The sequence below is a fragment of the Muntiacus reevesi genome, chromosome 18 (assembly GCF_963930625.1).
Source record: "Muntiacus reevesi chromosome 18, mMunRee1.1, whole genome shotgun sequence".
Lineage (NCBI taxonomy): Eukaryota > Metazoa > Chordata > Mammalia > Artiodactyla > Cervidae > Muntiacus > Muntiacus reevesi.
In genome coordinates, this window is record NC_089266.1 from 9194302 (window position 1) to 9209961 (window position 15660).

The following is a 15660-nucleotide window of genomic DNA, read 5'->3' on the forward strand; positions in this document are numbered from 1 at the left end:
CAGGAATTACCCCTCCCGGGTACAGTCTAGGTGGCTGCCTTCGCTTTGTCAGTGACGTGAAGCCAGAGTTTGATTCCATCACGAGAAGCACCAGGGCAGCGAGGGGGTAGGGCCGCCACCTCTGATGTAGCGTGTGGGTGTGGGTGAAAGAGAAAGCAAGGCCGAAGGGGCGGTGGGGGGTGGGAGAAAGGCTCCAGTCAGGTTTTTCATTAAAAAATAGTGCTCTTTATTATAAATTACTGAAATGTTTCTTTTTTGAATATAAATATAAATATGTGCAAAGTTTGATTTGGATTGGTATTTTTGTTGAGTTCTTCAAGCATCTCCTATCAGCCTCGAAGGCCTGGGTAGGGGGAGGGGAGAGGACTGGAGGTGGAATCTTTATAAAAGACAGAGTGATTGAGGCAGATTGTAAACATTATTAAAAAACAAAAACAAAATCCAAACAAAATAACAAGAAAAAAAAAAAAAAAACCAAAACACCCCAACACACAGCTGACCCATCCAGCCCAATACCTGACACAGAAAACGTCTGTGTTTGGTTTTCCCCAAAAAAGAACAGTTCCAGGTAATTCCATCGCTGCTACATTCCTCCAAGTTTTCACTATCAGTGCTATTGCAGAGCTCGAGCAGCTGGGTGGCGGGGCCTCTTGATGACTTCCTGCCGGTGCCAGTCCCCCAAAGTGGGGAGGGAGGGCTGTCTTGCAGGGGCCGGGGGGCCCAGTGGCTCTGCCTCAGACCAGAGCCCAGGTCCCACCAGTGGCCAGTACCCACTGGGCTGGATGGCATTCCTCCGGCGCTCGGCTGGAAAGCTGCGCGGATCTCTGCCGCCTCCCCCCATCATCTCCGACCTCCACCACCAGATGGTGAGTGGCTGCTGGGCGCCTTCTGAGGATCCCTTGGCCTCTGCTGGGGTTGGCTGAGTGTGTGGCTTCTTCTGTGCCAGTCCCTATCCATGGGACAGGGAGCATTTAAGGCAAATCTCCTAGCCAGATCTACTCAGGGGGCATAAAGTAGAATGCCCCCTCGTCTCTGTCTGGGGTCAAAGGTGGCTCATCTCCTCCATCTCCTCCAGCCCCACCCCGCCAGGTGCTGAAAGGCAGAGCAGGGGTGGGTTCAGAACTACTGACCGGCCCATCCATTCCCCGCCCCCAATGCCACTCCCCCCTTAAAACGGGAGAAGGGCCCTGGGCTCTTGGGCACTAGATGGACTCTAGGACCTGTGTTTCTGGTGGCCATCTGAGGGGTAGGGAGAGGGGGGAGCGGAAAGATCCCCTTAGGGTCACCCTTCTCCCCAGAGCCAGAGGTGGAGCAGGCAGCCGCCCCTCCTGACCTGAGAGGAGAGGGGGGAGTGACCATTTCCTTGGCCAGCCTGCAGCCCTGGGCCCCCGAGGCACCCTCTCCCTCCCCTCCCCCCCTCTCCCCCCTCTCTCCCCTCCACCCTTTTCCAGGCTCTCAACCCGCTGAGGTTTAAAGCTCTGTTTTAAACCAAATCAAAGAACAAACAAGTTCCGTTGGAAAGTTCGAAGATTCCCCGGCAGTTCTCACAGTTCAACACGCCCCGCGGTGTCCCCCTTTTGGAAGCGCAGCGGGGTGGAGGAGGCGGGAGAGGACAGAGAATCCACTGCGGTCCTTGCTGTGGTCCCCCTGGGCCAGCTGGCCCCTCCGGAGACGCTGGAGTCGGGGAGGTGCGCTCCGGTGGCTCTCCGGCTCCCCTCAAACACATTCCAGGTGCCGCCCGCCCTGTTCTGCGGGGGGAGGGCCGGCGGGAGGGGGCTCCCTGCCCCCTGGCTCCCCTGGGAGCTGCAGGACTCTCGCGGCTGGATTCTTGTGCTTGTGCCATGGAGGAGAGGGGACCCAGGCCCCCTCGCCCTACCCCTGCCCCCTCTGCTCCCTAAAGCGGGGCATCGTACTGGTCCAGGAACTCCCGAATGGGCCCAGGCAGCTGGGTGACTTTCTCGTAGGAGTCCAGGTGGCCATTGACGGTCTTCCGACAGAGATGTTGGAGAGTGGCCACGTTGGAGGAGAGGGGACGGCTCAACACCAGAGGGATCTTCTCGCCCCCCGAGTAGATGTAATAGGCTCTCCTGGGGGGGCTCCCGGGGAGCGGCTGGGCCGGTGGCTGCTCAGGCACCTCCGAGGAGGGCGAGGAGGAGGGTTCAGCGGGGGGCGAGGAGAACGAGGGGGCGCCGGCGGCGGGCATGTAGTGATGCACCAGTTTGAGCACGCAGTCGAAGCGAGGCACGGGCTGCGTGCTCCGGGGGTCGCTCTGCAGAGAGAAGCTGCCCCCCTCGCACTGGATGCGCAGGTTCTTGGTCCCCGACTGGGTCTTGACGCTGAGGGTGAAGAAGTGGCGCTGGTCCGAGCTGTCGCGGATGAGGAAGGTGCCCGCGGGCTCGGCGCTCAGCAGCAAGTTCGCTTCGCCGCCCGTCACGGTGCTCCAGTAAAAGCCACTCTCCTGCAGTTTGCGCACTGCGTTCACCACCAGCTGGTACTCGCTCTTGGAGCTGAAGGTCTTGAGGCGCAGGCTGGTGTCCAGGGGGCGGCTCATCCCGGCGGCGGGAAACTTGCTGTGGGTGACCATGGCGCACGGAGCCAGCGTGGATCTGCGCGGCGGCGGCGGCGGCTGCAGCTGCTCGGCGGCCTCCGCACAGCGGCCGCTACCGCATCCCGGGGGGCTGCGGGGAAGAAGGCGCGCGCCGCATGAGTGCCCGGAACCCTCCAGCGCGCCCGACCCGCCCCGGCTCCCTTGCCTGCCGAGCGGCCGGACACCAGCTGCCCCGGAGGCGCTCGCCTCGGCCCCCGTTCCGACCCAGACGCCCCACGGAGCCCGCCCAGCCCCCGCCTCCAGGCAGCCCTTTCCCCAGCGCGCACTGGGAAGGCGCCGAGTGGGAAACTCGGGCGCGGAAGTTGGGTCTCCAGGAGCGTGGCCGGGGTGGGGAGCGGGAGAAGGGCCCCCGGGACGCTCTGGGCGCCGCTCAGTCCGGTGGCCCCGGGGGGGCAAGGACGGAGAAAGAAATCTAAGGCATGAGGAGGGGGGTGAGGGGGGGTAGGGAGGGGACCCGAGAAGCCGGAGGGCCCCAGCCTGGGTATTCCGGGAACCTGGGATCTCCGGCTTCCATCCGCTCTGCCCCCTATCTAGTCCCCTCCCTGCCGGGAATGACCCGGGAAGGGGAGGGGAAACCGGGAAAAGCTCCCAGGACTAGCGAAACCCCCCCAACCCCCCCGCTCCACGCCGCGCCCCTCCTTCCTACCTGGTCCCAAACCGAAGTCTCTGGCTTCGGGGCTGCGCCTCCTACGGTCCCCAAGGCACGGCGGCCAGCGGTGGGTGGCCCGCCTTGCGTCCAGATGTTGGCAGCCGCGAAGTCCACAAAGGGGCCTCGCGCGCGCGTCCCTCGGGCTTCGCCGGGGCGCCCGCCCTGCCCCCAGCGCGCCCCCGGGCCGGCCGGGCGGTGGGGGGTGGGGGGGCGCGAGGCGAGGGGCCGCGACCGGAGCTGGGCTGGGCGGGCTGCGTGCGGGGCCGGAGTGGCGGCGGTGGCGGCGGCGGCGGCGCGGGGAGTGTGAGTCGGAGCCGCCGCGGAGGCCGCGCTCGCGGGTATATACGCGGCCCCGGCGCCCCGCCCCCCCGATTCCTGGAACTGCTCGGCCGGCCTTCTTGTAATGTTTAGTCACTACTCGCAGCAATGAAAGGCTGCGCGCCGAGCGGAGGGAGGGGCCGCGGGCGGCCGAGGGCGGGCCGCGAGCGGGGCCGGGGACCCGCAGAGACGCGCGCAGACACAAAGCGCGACGCGAGGCGGCCCGGGCGGCCCGGCGGGCGCGGCGCCAGCCCCGGCGGCGCGTTCCTGGCAGCGGCCCCTCCCCCGCGCGCGCTCCGCCCCCAACTTCTCATTCACACTTTCCCCCTCCCTTCTAAGAAGGCCAGTTTCTGGCAGAGGCGGGGGCGCCGCTCCCGGAGCGCGGGCAGTTCCAGGAGGCCGAGCGGGAGAGGCTCCTGGCTTCCCCCTCTCCCCTTTTCTCGGACCTCGCGGGGAGACCCCCAACCCACCCACCCGCCTCGCCCCCACCAGCGCCCGTCCGGGATTCCGATCGCGGCCCCAGGAGGCCCGTGCCCGCCTCTGGGGAACCGGGGACACCCCCCCACCCCCACCCCCAAAGCCGGGCCTCGAAACTAGGACCGGACCTGGAAGCCTGGGGGCGGGAGAAAGCGCGAGCGTCACCCGTGGGCCTGTTCCCGAGGTGAAGCCGGGAGTCCTAAGCGTGGAAGGAAGGCAGCCTGCGTGGCAGCTGTCCGGTCTCAGTCCATCGGCCCCCTGCTAGGCTCTCTGCCGACACGGGTGCCACCTCCCACCTCTCCAAAGACACAAACGCAAGCAACAACCGCTGTGGTCCTTCTGAGTCTCCAAACCTGCCAGGTGCCCTTAAGCAGCCGGACGGGCCCGAGGGCGAGCGGTGGCCCCACCCCGCGCCCCGCGTCCGCTAGAGGGCGCCCTGGGGTCTGCGAGATGGAGTGGAGTTTTGTGCTGCACCCCACAAGCCCTGAAACGTGAACCCGCAGAGGCGGAGCGGGTGCTGGCTCAAGAGCTGGGGCCGGGGAACTTGTCGAGGGTGGGAGACCCAGGAGAATTCACATCACAGTCTGGAATTAGATCTAGGAATAAAAAAATCCAACAGAGGAGAATTTACGGAAAGCAGTTTTCAGTTCAGCCCACTTCCAGATACCCCAGTACCACCTAGAATATTCCCCCTCCGCTCCCCAAGTGTGGGGGTCCGATCTCCCCCCGGGGGTGAGAAGAGGAGGTGCTTGAGGTGAACACGAATTTGTCCTTGGTCTCATTGGCGTGGATGTGGGTGGTTTGAGTTAACCAGGGCCAGCTTTATGAAGGATGGAAAGTTTTCTGCACCCCAAACAGGCAGTGAGGTGCTGGGGACACCTGAGAACCAGCTTAGGAGGCGCTTAGATTGTCATCTCTCAGAACGCGGGGGCTGACAGCTTTGACCCTGCCCTCTTCCCGGACTCCCTGCCTCTGAAGATAAGGAAAGGAAGGGGGAGAAAAACTCAGGAGACCTGGCTCCTTGGCGTCTCTGGGAGCTGATAGGCACCTTTCCGCGCCTTCGATTTGCTGCTGTCTCCTCTGTGAATTCACCTCTCTCCCCACAGATGTCAGAGGGCTAAATGAGTTGTGGGCAGGACAACCCAACCTCTCTGGAAATTGGCTTTGCCATCTGTAAAGCAGGAGTAATAATCTTTTCCCATCAGAGACCTGAGATTAAAAAGATAAGAAAAGATTCTACACATCAAGATGTGCTAGAAATGGAAGTAATTCAGTCCAATTCTCCCTTCCGAGTCTGTTAGGAGAGCAGTCATTAGGAGGAAGTCTTCTTGTTACTTCTGCAGAGGGGGAAATTGATTTATTCAACACATTTCACAAATATTGGACTCTGTGTTCCAGACATTGTGCTGGGCATTGAAATATAATGATGAAGACCTGGTCTTTGCCTTCCAGATTTGCAGGCTAATGAAATGGATTCTCCTTCTCTGTAGACTCAGGCATTCATTCTTTTTCTCATCCATTGATTAGGAGGCTGCACCATGACTATCCACTTCTGTGCTGAGCCCCGTGGACAAGGAAGGCTCACAAGGAATAGCCCTTGAGTTAATGGATGAGAGAGTGCTTTGTAAATTATAAGGCTCTGACACAAGTCAGGTTCATTCATCCATTCCACAAACTCTCATTGAGTGCCTGCTTTTGCCAGGCACTGGGCAAAGTGCTGGGAACACGGTCATGCTGGGTGAATCCTGCAGGGATGCGGATGAGGTGAGGGGACATGGGACCCCCAAGTGATGGGTGTCATGTGAAAGGAGCGGTTGTCATTATGATCAGTCCTATGAGACTCTGATAATTCATTCTTGGGGGGAGAAGGGATTAGAAGTGGGGGTGGGAGAGACAAGCAGGAAGAAACAGCCCCTGAGCTTGGGATTCCCAGTCTGCTTAGAGAGATGCAAAGCTCTGCAACAGGTAAGTCCTAATGTCAATAGCATGGTACCCCAGTGAGCCTGGGGTCTGCCAAGGGCCAGCGGCAGAGGGTATGTGACTGGCGGGGGAGCACAGAGGAGGTCCAAGAGCACGGGGAAGATGGAAAGAACAGAGAAGAGGCAGGGTCACCGTGCATCCTGCTGGAGCGGGGCAGGGTTCCCTGAGTGCTGACTCAGGAAACTGAACTGCTGTTTGGGCTCCACCACCCAGTCACTGTATGACTTTGAACCACTGACTTCCCCAGCTGTGCCTCCGTTTCCTTATTTGTAAAACAGGCTGAAAATAGTACCTACTTCGTCGGGTGATTGTGAGGACTGAGCCAGTGCATGCAGTGTGCTAGAATAGTGCCTTGCACGTAGTGAATGCTCGACAAATGTTAGCTGTAATTATTTGGAAAGCATTTGGAGTCTTTGGGGAGAGGGAGGAGGGGAAGGCTGAGCTGCCGCACCTTGGGCTACTAGGGGAAGAATGCGGCTATACATGGCTTGATGTTTTGGAGAGCTATATATCTCCTATATGATACATTCCAAAAAGCTGTTTGTCTTCAAACAGTTCAGCTAGTCACCAAGTTTCCCTTTGGCTTTCTAGTATCTCCAGGGGCTTCCCGTTGCCTTTCCGTGAGTGCTAAGTCACTTCAGTTGTGTCTGACTCTTTGCGACCCCCTGGACTGTGTAGCCCCCCAGGCTCCTCTGTCCAAGGGACTCTCCAGGCAAGAATACTGGAGTGGTTGCCATTTCCTTCTCCAGGAGATCCAGACCCAGGGATCAAACCGGCATCTCATGTCTCCTGTGTTGGCAGGCAGGTTTTTTCACCACCTGGGAAGCCCCTCCCGTTGCCTTTGGGATCATGCAAACACCTCTCAGAGAGTGTATATTTAAGGCTCTCTGCCCTCATCTCATCTTCATCAGCTACCTCTGCCCCACTGACACTTCATGCTCCAGCTACCTGGAGCTCTAGGCTGTGTCTGAAACATTCCCCAGGCTTGGGTCTTTGCATGTTTGCTTCCCTCTGGGTGGGACCACCTTCCACATCTTGGCTGATTTCTACTTTTCCTTTAAGGTTTGGCAGAGTCTCAGGCTAAACTTTCAGGGTAGCTCCTTCTATGCTGACCAACATGCTCTACTCCTCCACTGATAACCTAGAGGAAAGGAACGGTTATTGTTTTTTTTTTTTTAAACCTAGCCAACTGGTCCATAGAAAGTGCTCAGTGGATCTTTAAATAGGGATTGTGTTGACTTTTATTTTCCATCATTTTTAGATACCACCAACTGCTTTCTTCTAGAGTAGCTTTTGTTTTTTTTCCTGAAGGGCTACGGAGTGACTGTTTAGATGGGAAGAAGGGTATAGAAGCCCCTGTGTGGCTGGTGAAGACTCTTAGGCCTACTAATCAGAAGACAAAGGGAGTGAAGACTCAAACTTTGCTGGAAAAGTCAGGGAGGAGACACCAGTCAGATACTGGGCATACCCCCAGGGACCTTCTTCCAGGCAAGAGAGATGCCGGGACCGGGGCAGACCTAAGGGAGTTTCCCTGTCTGCTGGGGACTCTAGGGGAGAGAAACGTTCTCCAAGTCTCGAAACTCTGTCCCTCCCGGCCATTTTCCTAGCTAAGGAATTTAGGAGCCTCCTGCCTTTTCAGAATCTCTCCCTTCGCAGCATTTCTTATGAAGTCAGAATCCCATTTCCAGGCAAAGGTGCTTGGTCATAAAGATAATAAAGAGATTCATTTGTGATGGAGGGGAAGTACACAGCGGTTTCAGCTGCCCATGGGGCTTCACTTACTCACAGTGTGTGACAGACAATGAGCTCTTGCCCAAGCCTCCTAGATCGGAATGCTGGCGCCTGTCGGGGGGTCGCAGGAAGCTCTGGCCCCCTTGGTGAACACAAGGTCCCACACTTGCGCACATGGTCTCCGTGTGCTCCAAAGGCCAGCCTGGGGGCCGGCACCCACATTGCCATTGTTCTGCTTGGTGGCTGCCTGTGCAGCCAAATGGGTTAGGAGACTGGCCTCAGACCACAGAATTGCTCAATGCCAAGCCCAAGGCCTCCCTCTGTCTCAAGACTGGTGGGCTTTCCACAGCACCAGGAGACACCCTGGGTTCAACTGTCCAGTGGCCTGATGTGACTTATGCGTGTTGATTGTGCTTCTCCTGTGTGACAGTTGGCGATGCCTGGGGACACAATAGGGGCTTCCCTGGTGGCTCAGATGGTTAAAAAAAAAAAAGAAAAAAATCTGCCTGCAATGTAGCAGAACCAGATTCGATCCCTGGGTCTGGCAGATCCCCTGGAGAAGGGAATGGCAATCCACTCCAGCATTCTTGCCTGGAGAATCCTGTGGACAGAGGAGCCAGGCAGAATGGTGAGGAAAGGACTCTGGTTCCTTCCCTCTGGAGCTTTTAGTCTAGGGCTGATGGTTACTGCAGATACGCAGGAGGCAATGAAGCCTCTCCTTTCCTGCTCCCCTTTCTCTTGGACAGTTTGTTGAAAATGCATGTGTGTGTGTGTGTGTTTGTGTGCGGGGTGTCTCACCTGATCTCTTCGAAGCCCTGCCCCTCACTGCCTCAGTGAGGCTCTCCCAGGGCTGGGCTTCCTTGGGAATCTTAGCCCCTCTTAGCTGAAGCCTGCCAGGACTGATGGTGGGAGCCAGCCTTGCTGGTGCCCAGGGTGATGGCAGAGATGACCTTTCCCGTGCAGTTGGAAAGGTCCAAGGGTTGGGTAGCAGGTTGACCCTGACCTCTCTCTCTTTCCGGCTTCAGACAATGCCGAGGGACTGGCTGGGGAGGCCTGGACAATGGTCTGCAGCCGGAATCACCATTCCAGTTTGCAGGCCTTTGTTCCTGCCGGGAGGGGCCCGAGAGCTAATGAAAAGGTTTGTGGCTCAGATGTCTGTGAACAGTGGAGGAGTTCTTTCAAGCCTGACATTCCAGGCCCAGCCGGCCTCTGGCATTTCCCAGAAAAAGTGCCGAGGGAGGGGAAAGAAAACACTTTACCCACCCACCCACCCACTTACCCACCCTGCCTGCTGAGATTCCTCCTCCCTCCGGCACTCGGGCTGGGCCTGAGCTCAGACCCCCTGCCCTGGGGGGGCCCAGTCCTCCGCCCAGACTCTGGGGGGGCCTGGAGGGTACAGGGGTGGGTGGGGGGCATCTGGGAGGGGAGAGGGGCTTCTTCCACAGCTCCAGTTGGAATCGCCATCTGTTTCAAGTTCGGAGTTGGGGGTAGAGGAGGAGGGGAGTTGGCTTCCAGCCAGCTATCGCCCCTGACCCCAAACCAAGCCAGCCCTGCCGTGTCCTGGGCCGGGATGGTGAGAGGCTCTGTTCGCCCTGAAGCGGCCGCTGTGCCTGCGGCCCGTGCCCTTTCCTGTGCTCGGGAACAGACACCAGAGCAGCGGGCAGTTCTGGGAAGCGAGGCTGTGGTGAACCATCTGGGCTGTCATGCAAATGAGGCCTGGCCTGGTGCCTGGAGCTGAAGTGGCAGTGCCCGGGAGGGAGAGCCAGCAGGGGGGCGAGGACCAGGCAGGCTCCTGGGCCCCAGACGCCCTTGGAGAGCCGGGGTGGGTGGGGACCGGGTGGGCGCCGTGGGCTGGCTTGCCGCATGATAGCCAGATGGAGCAAGGCAGTGGGGGAGCTCCTGAGCCGCCCCGGGCCCCTGGGTCAAATGCTCACAGCGTCTGAACTGACCTCCCTGGGGGTGGGCCTGCGCTCAGGCTCCCTGCCAGGGCGGGGTCGCCAGGAAGACTTCCCGAGTCCCCCATCCAGGTGGTGACTCCCACCTAGGAAGGTCCCCGGCTCCAATGTGAGTCACACACTGGCATGCACTGATTCTGGGACAATTTCAAAGGATGTGATGTACCCTCTCTCTGGCGGAAACCAGCTAGGAGGGCAGAGAAGTGGTTCAGAAGGACTGGGAGGTGGGAGTCTCCAGCAGGGACAGGGGTGAGGTTCCAAGGGGTGACCCTGGGGGCTGGCTCTCCTGTAACCTTCCTTTCCAGCTCTTCCCTCACCCCTGCTGCACTCACTTGCCTCACCTGAATGGAGTTCCTAGTGTCTGCACCTGGGCACACGAAGATTTCATAAGACCCCTATAATTGTAAACAAAATTGCTGATGGCAGCTCAGATTTCTGGGGTAATTGGACCTATCTAGAGCCACTTCTTGCTCTTGCAAGACTTGTTTTACAAAACCCTTCATTCATTTCTTTTCTTTTTGGGGGGAGGGACCAGACTATGCAGCATGTGGGATCTTAGTTAGGACGGAACCCAATCCCTGCGTTGGAAGCCAGGAGACTTAACCACTGGACCCCCAGGGAAGTCCCTCATTCATTCCTTTCTTTTTTAAAATTATTTTAAAAAATTATTTATTTATTTATTTTTGGCTCTGCTGGGTTCTTTGTTGTTGCATGGGCTACTCTCTAGTTGCAGTACTCTGGCTTCTCATTGCAGTGGCTTCTCTTGCTGCGAAACATGGGCTCTAGGTCGCTGGGGCTTCAGTAGTTTCGGCATGTGGGCTTAGTAGTTGCGACTCCCAGGCTCTAGAGCACAGACGCAGTAGTTGTGGTGCATGAGGCTTAGTTGCTCTGTGGTATGTGGGATCTTCCTGCATCAGGGATGGAACCTGTGTCTCCTGCACAGGCCAGCAGATTCTTTACCACTGAGCCACCAGGGAAGGCCTCATTAGTTTCTTTAAGGGGTAATTTTTGAGTACCTACTATGCATCAGAGATTGGTCTGGGAGCCTGGAATTTATCAGTCTGGGCCCTCAAGGAGCTTAGATTCTTTCCAGAAGAAAAAGGTTCTACAATTGATGTCATGGTTAATTAATTGCAACTGTGCTAAGTACTCGGCGAAGTCTCCGGGGCTGTGTGAGCATACTATGGGGACCCCCAGTCTGTGGGTGAGGGGGACAGCTGGAGGGAATCCCTGAGGAATAGGCACGTGCAGACTGAGGGGAAGCTGAGGTCTGGAGAGGTCTCCTCCCCACGTCTCCCAGCTGGCAGGTGCTAGGAGCAAGCAGAGCTTTGGGACAGACACACCACCAGCTCCAGGGCACCCGGGCTCTGCTGCTGAGCACCTTCCCACTGTCCACTTCTGTCTCCCTTCGAACTCTCCCCCCTGCCCACCAGGGACAGAAGCCTTAGCTCAGCTTCTGAGTTCAACCTGAGCCAACTCCAAGCAGAGAAGATGGTCTATTCTACTGCATTCTACGGGAGGAGAATCAGGTGCATCCTCTGACTTTTGGAACTTTGTAAACCTCAAAGATGTTTCATGAACAGACAGGATGGCTGTTTACACAGCCACAGTCCAACATTTGCAACGTACAGATCAACTGTTGTGACCTAATGCAATTACCCTTCCTCCTGCGGTAACTTGGGCATATATATATATATATTTCCAAAGATGCATGTAAAGTGATGAGTTACACAGTGAATGCAGCTCAGAATTTAAAATTTTTGAAAGGAAAAGTGTTAGTCGCTCAGTCGTGTCTGACTCTTTTCGATTGCATGGACTGTAGCCTGCCAGGCTCCTCTGTCCATGGGATTCTCCAGGCAAGAATACTGGAGTGGGTTGCCATTTTCTCCTCCAGGGGATCTTCCCAATGCAGGAATCGAATCTGGCTGTCCCGTGTCACAGGCAGATTCTTTACCATCTGAACCAGAGACAACATTTAAAAATCTGGAAATTTCACAGTTGCGTTTGACTTGAGGGCTTTCTTTGGACCCATCTGGCAGGTCTAGGTGGACCCTCTAGTTGGGACCTGGGCTCTCCAGCTGTGCAGAGCCCACCAACCAGGATGACTGCCCTCCGCACTCCCCTCCCTGCCAAGAGCTACAGGCATGGAGGTGGCACCTCTACCTGGACTGTGTCCTCCCACCTCTCTAGGCTAAGGGCCGAGAAGGGCGATTGACTTCAGGGGATTTCCTTTGAGCATCTTTTTTAAGTTCCCGGAGGCTGGATATAAATCAAGTCTGGGCCTGGGCGTCTGAAGCCTCATCTCCCACCTGCTGGGGCCTGGTCTGACTTCCTTTCATCTCAACAAGAAGACTTGTCCTGCTGGAGACTCTGTTGCCAGCCCTGGGGCGCACCTAGCCTCTTGTGCCACGTGGACTGAGCAGCGAGAAGCAGGGAAGGTGGGGCAGGGTGGGGTTCCTGCAGGGAGCCCCCACAGCTCACCTCCACCACCCAAGCAAGGCCCAGGGATCCCGGGATTCCCTGGGACATAACTGGCCACCGGCCGCCGTGTTTCCCCACGGGCTGGGCTGCTGGATCACGAGGAGGCCTCCAGCTCCTGGTTGGGGTGGCGCTGGCTGCCTGCCACACCACAAAAGGCTGAGATTCCCCTGAAGCTGAGAGCCGCATTTATCTCTCACCGGGACAGAGAAACAAACCGGCATGCTTTGCCCAGGAGGCATTTCCAGAAATTTGGGCTCTGGCTTCTTGTTGATGAAATGCCAGATTATCCTGGCCCTCTTTGTGGTGAGAGAGAGTCATTGAGCCATAGGTGTTTGTTTTGCAGATGACAAGATTTTCGACACTGAAAACTTTAAATGATAGATGCAAGAATCTTGACCACATCCCCACCCCTGTCAGCAAGGTTGATGGTTTGAACTCAGTGGCATGGACAATTTGTCCCTCACCACCCGCAGCCCCAACCGACTCAGACCCTAGGTGCCAGAAGACCTCTTCTCTTAGGGCCCTACAGGCCCTGTGGGGTCTCTGCCGGGTCCGTGGCTGCTTTTCTGAAGCAGACGTTGGGAAACCATGGCGCAGAGCTGGCAGGATGCTTTTGTAAATAAAGTTTTATTGAAAATACAACCGCATTGGTTTGTTTTGCTTGCGGCTTTTGCACCAGACTTGAGCAGATGCCCCTGAGATTATCTGGCCTTCAGTATTTACCATTGAGCCCTTTAAGAAAATATTTGGCAACTCCTGCTCTGGGGGAACAGAAGCCTGTCTCATGCCAGGGAGGACAGGGGTCAGGTCTTAACTTTGGGGAGGAAGAGTATCAAGGGCTCCATGAGCTGCAACTACTGAAGCCCGCACGCTCTACAGCCTGTGCTCTGCAACAAGAGAAGCCGCTGCAATGAGAAGCCCGTGCACCGCAAGTAAAGTCCACGCATAGCAATGAAGACCCAGCACAGCCAAAAATAAATAATAATTAAAAAAAATAAGAATATCAGGGTCTGGGAAAGATCAGAGTAACAGCTCCGTGGGGAGAGCATACTCCAGGGGAAATGAAGGCAAGAGAAGGGCTGGTGGCTGGAAGGGAGACCTAGGGGGTCTCTGAGGTGCCACGTTTTCAAAGTGATCTGTGGCAGCAGGTCAGTAAAATCCCAGGGGGCCAAGCCACGGTCGCCCCCATTTCCTCCTGCAGCCAGAGGCTCCAGGGCTTACAGCTCCTACCCTAGGTGCATTTGTCAAGCCTGAGTGAACAAGCCACTTCCCATGCTAGGTCCTGTTCTGGGTGTTCAGTGCTGGGTTTTAAGGGCTCACATTTGGAGGGGGGGCAGGGAGACAAAAGACACAGCAATCCACCAATAAATAGGATTAGATAACAGTTCTTAATAGAAAGAAAATAAAGCCCTGTTATGGGGTGTGGGCGGCCGGGCACTTCTAAGGGAAGTGACCTTTGGACAAGCACTGGGGTGGGAGGTGGAGGACAGATCCTAAGGCAGCAACATATGCCGGGGAGTTTGAAGGGTTGTAAAAAGGCCAGGCTGGTGAGGCCAGGCAGTCCCCGGGTGGAAGAATGGAGGCAGTGGTCCCAAGGGTTCACGCCATCCTTGCACCAACGCTGCACAAAACTCGAGTGTGCTCCTCAGAAACAGGCAATCAGACCCCAAGCCAAACTACTCTGGGAGAGTTTCTCATCACTGATGGGCTGGCCAGCCAGCTGGGCCGGCACTTGAGTTTGCAGTAGCCCTGTGTTTGGGAGAGACCCCTCTCACCAAGCAAGCTGGGGCTGGGGGAGGGGCCTTCCTCTTACACTGGCATGATTTTCGGCTCAGGGAGTGAATCACGGACAGTGAGGCACGGGTCCTTGGCTCAGGATTTCCTGGTGTTTTCCTGCCTGCAAGAGCAGCCCCGCTATCAGGGGCGGCAGCCCACCACTCCTTGACGTCAACTCCCCTTTTCATGAATGGATTTCCTTTTCCGTTTGGGAAGACACGATCTCGGTCGTCAGTCCATCAACCCTGTCTTTCTTGCCCTGGCACCTCCTGTTTGGGAAGAAGCAAGCAGACTAACCAGGAGGCAGTGGGTGAGCATAGAAGGTCAGGGAGGGAGACTCAGCAGATGGGCTTCCGAGACAACTCGGGGTTTTCAGAGGACAGATGCTTTCTTGCCCGAGGTCACCAAGGTGTGACTTGCAGCTGTCCTTGCGTCTGCCTAGACTGCTTGTCCTCCAAGTAGCTTGGGGCATTACCAGGCAGACTTGGGTCACCTGTATTAGCTGAGCGTGACTTATCTCCTCTATGCATTCTCCATAACTAGGCCAGACGAGACCCTTGGAGGAAGCAGTGTTTGTCCTGTCACCATGGAAAAATGTAACCATGTAAAAAATTGCTCAATCCCTTAAAATCATTACTTAAAATTTTTGCAACCTCTCAATGTGCGTGTTGGAGGGCAAAATCATAGTTGCCTCATTCTGGTTGTAGCTCTGTTTCAAAGTAGCCACGAAGGCCAGAGGCTCTCCGTGTGTGGCTTCAGAAAGGACTGGGGTCATTGATTGCTGTTTATGCTTAATGTAAATACTCCTCAGTTTAACTTACCGTTCTGTTGATATCTCTGTGTGCCGCTACAGTTTACTGGAGATCAGAAGTTCACAGCGGGGTGGTACTATTGTTGTTTATCTCGCTTAATACCTCACTCAGCAAAGCATCACATGTAAAAAGAAGCTGCCAGCTCTTCTCCAGATGGTCAGGATGCTGCTGTGGTCCACGTGGTACTCATTGCCCAGCATCATGGTGTGGCCGTTCGGCAACTTGACTCTGCAACTACTCTCTGCCAGGCACTGTGCAAAAGTCGAACCAAGCAAAGAACGGTTTCATTTAAGTTCCTGGAAATTAGGCAACTTGATGAGTCACCACTTCTAACTTGGAAGAGCTGAATCAAATTCCACCCTGTATTTGTAAAGCTATCTGAAACTTAAGGGAAAAATGAAAACCTGAAATACTCATTGATTGTAAACAATCTGGAAAATCTTGAGTAGCACCAAATAACCAATGTTAACATTTTGGTGTAAATTTACTTTCAGTCTATCTGTACATACACTCTTTTCCCAATTTTTAACAGAATGGCATACACTCTATACTACTCTTTGAAATTTGGATTTTACATTTAATTAACATTCTTCTTTTTGTTGTTGCTGCATTGAATGGCATGGGGGAGTGGCTTGTGGGATCTTAATTCCCAACCAGGGATTGAACCCCAGAGCCATGGCAGTGAAAGCACAGAGTCCTAACCACTGGACTGCCGGGGAACTCCTTATAACTGTTCTTCTAGAACATACTCTTAGAATGAATGCATGGTTTTCCAACATAATGATGTACCATTATTTAACTAACTTCTCCACTGTTGAATGCTTTCATGTTTTTGATATAGACTAAGTTGAGATGAACATTTTTGTAGAGAAT

At 55.8% G+C, this 15660-nt stretch overlaps 1 protein-coding gene across 1 annotated transcript; it reads right to left on the reverse strand.

Annotated features, from left to right (window-relative positions):
- Nucleotides 1–202: 202 nt before the first annotated feature.
- SOCS3 (suppressor of cytokine signaling 3) lies at nt 203–3652 on the reverse strand. The gene is made up of 2 exons (XM_065910529.1): nt 3255–3652; nt 203–2678 (listed from the first exon to the last, which is right to left on the reverse strand). Exon 2 carries the CDS (start codon nt 2582–2584, stop codon nt 1895–1897), a length of 690 nt encoding a protein of 229 aa, XP_065766601.1. The 5' UTR covers nt 2585–2678; nt 3255–3652; the 3' UTR covers nt 203–1894.
- Between the last annotated feature and the right edge of the window lie 12008 nt (nt 3653–15660).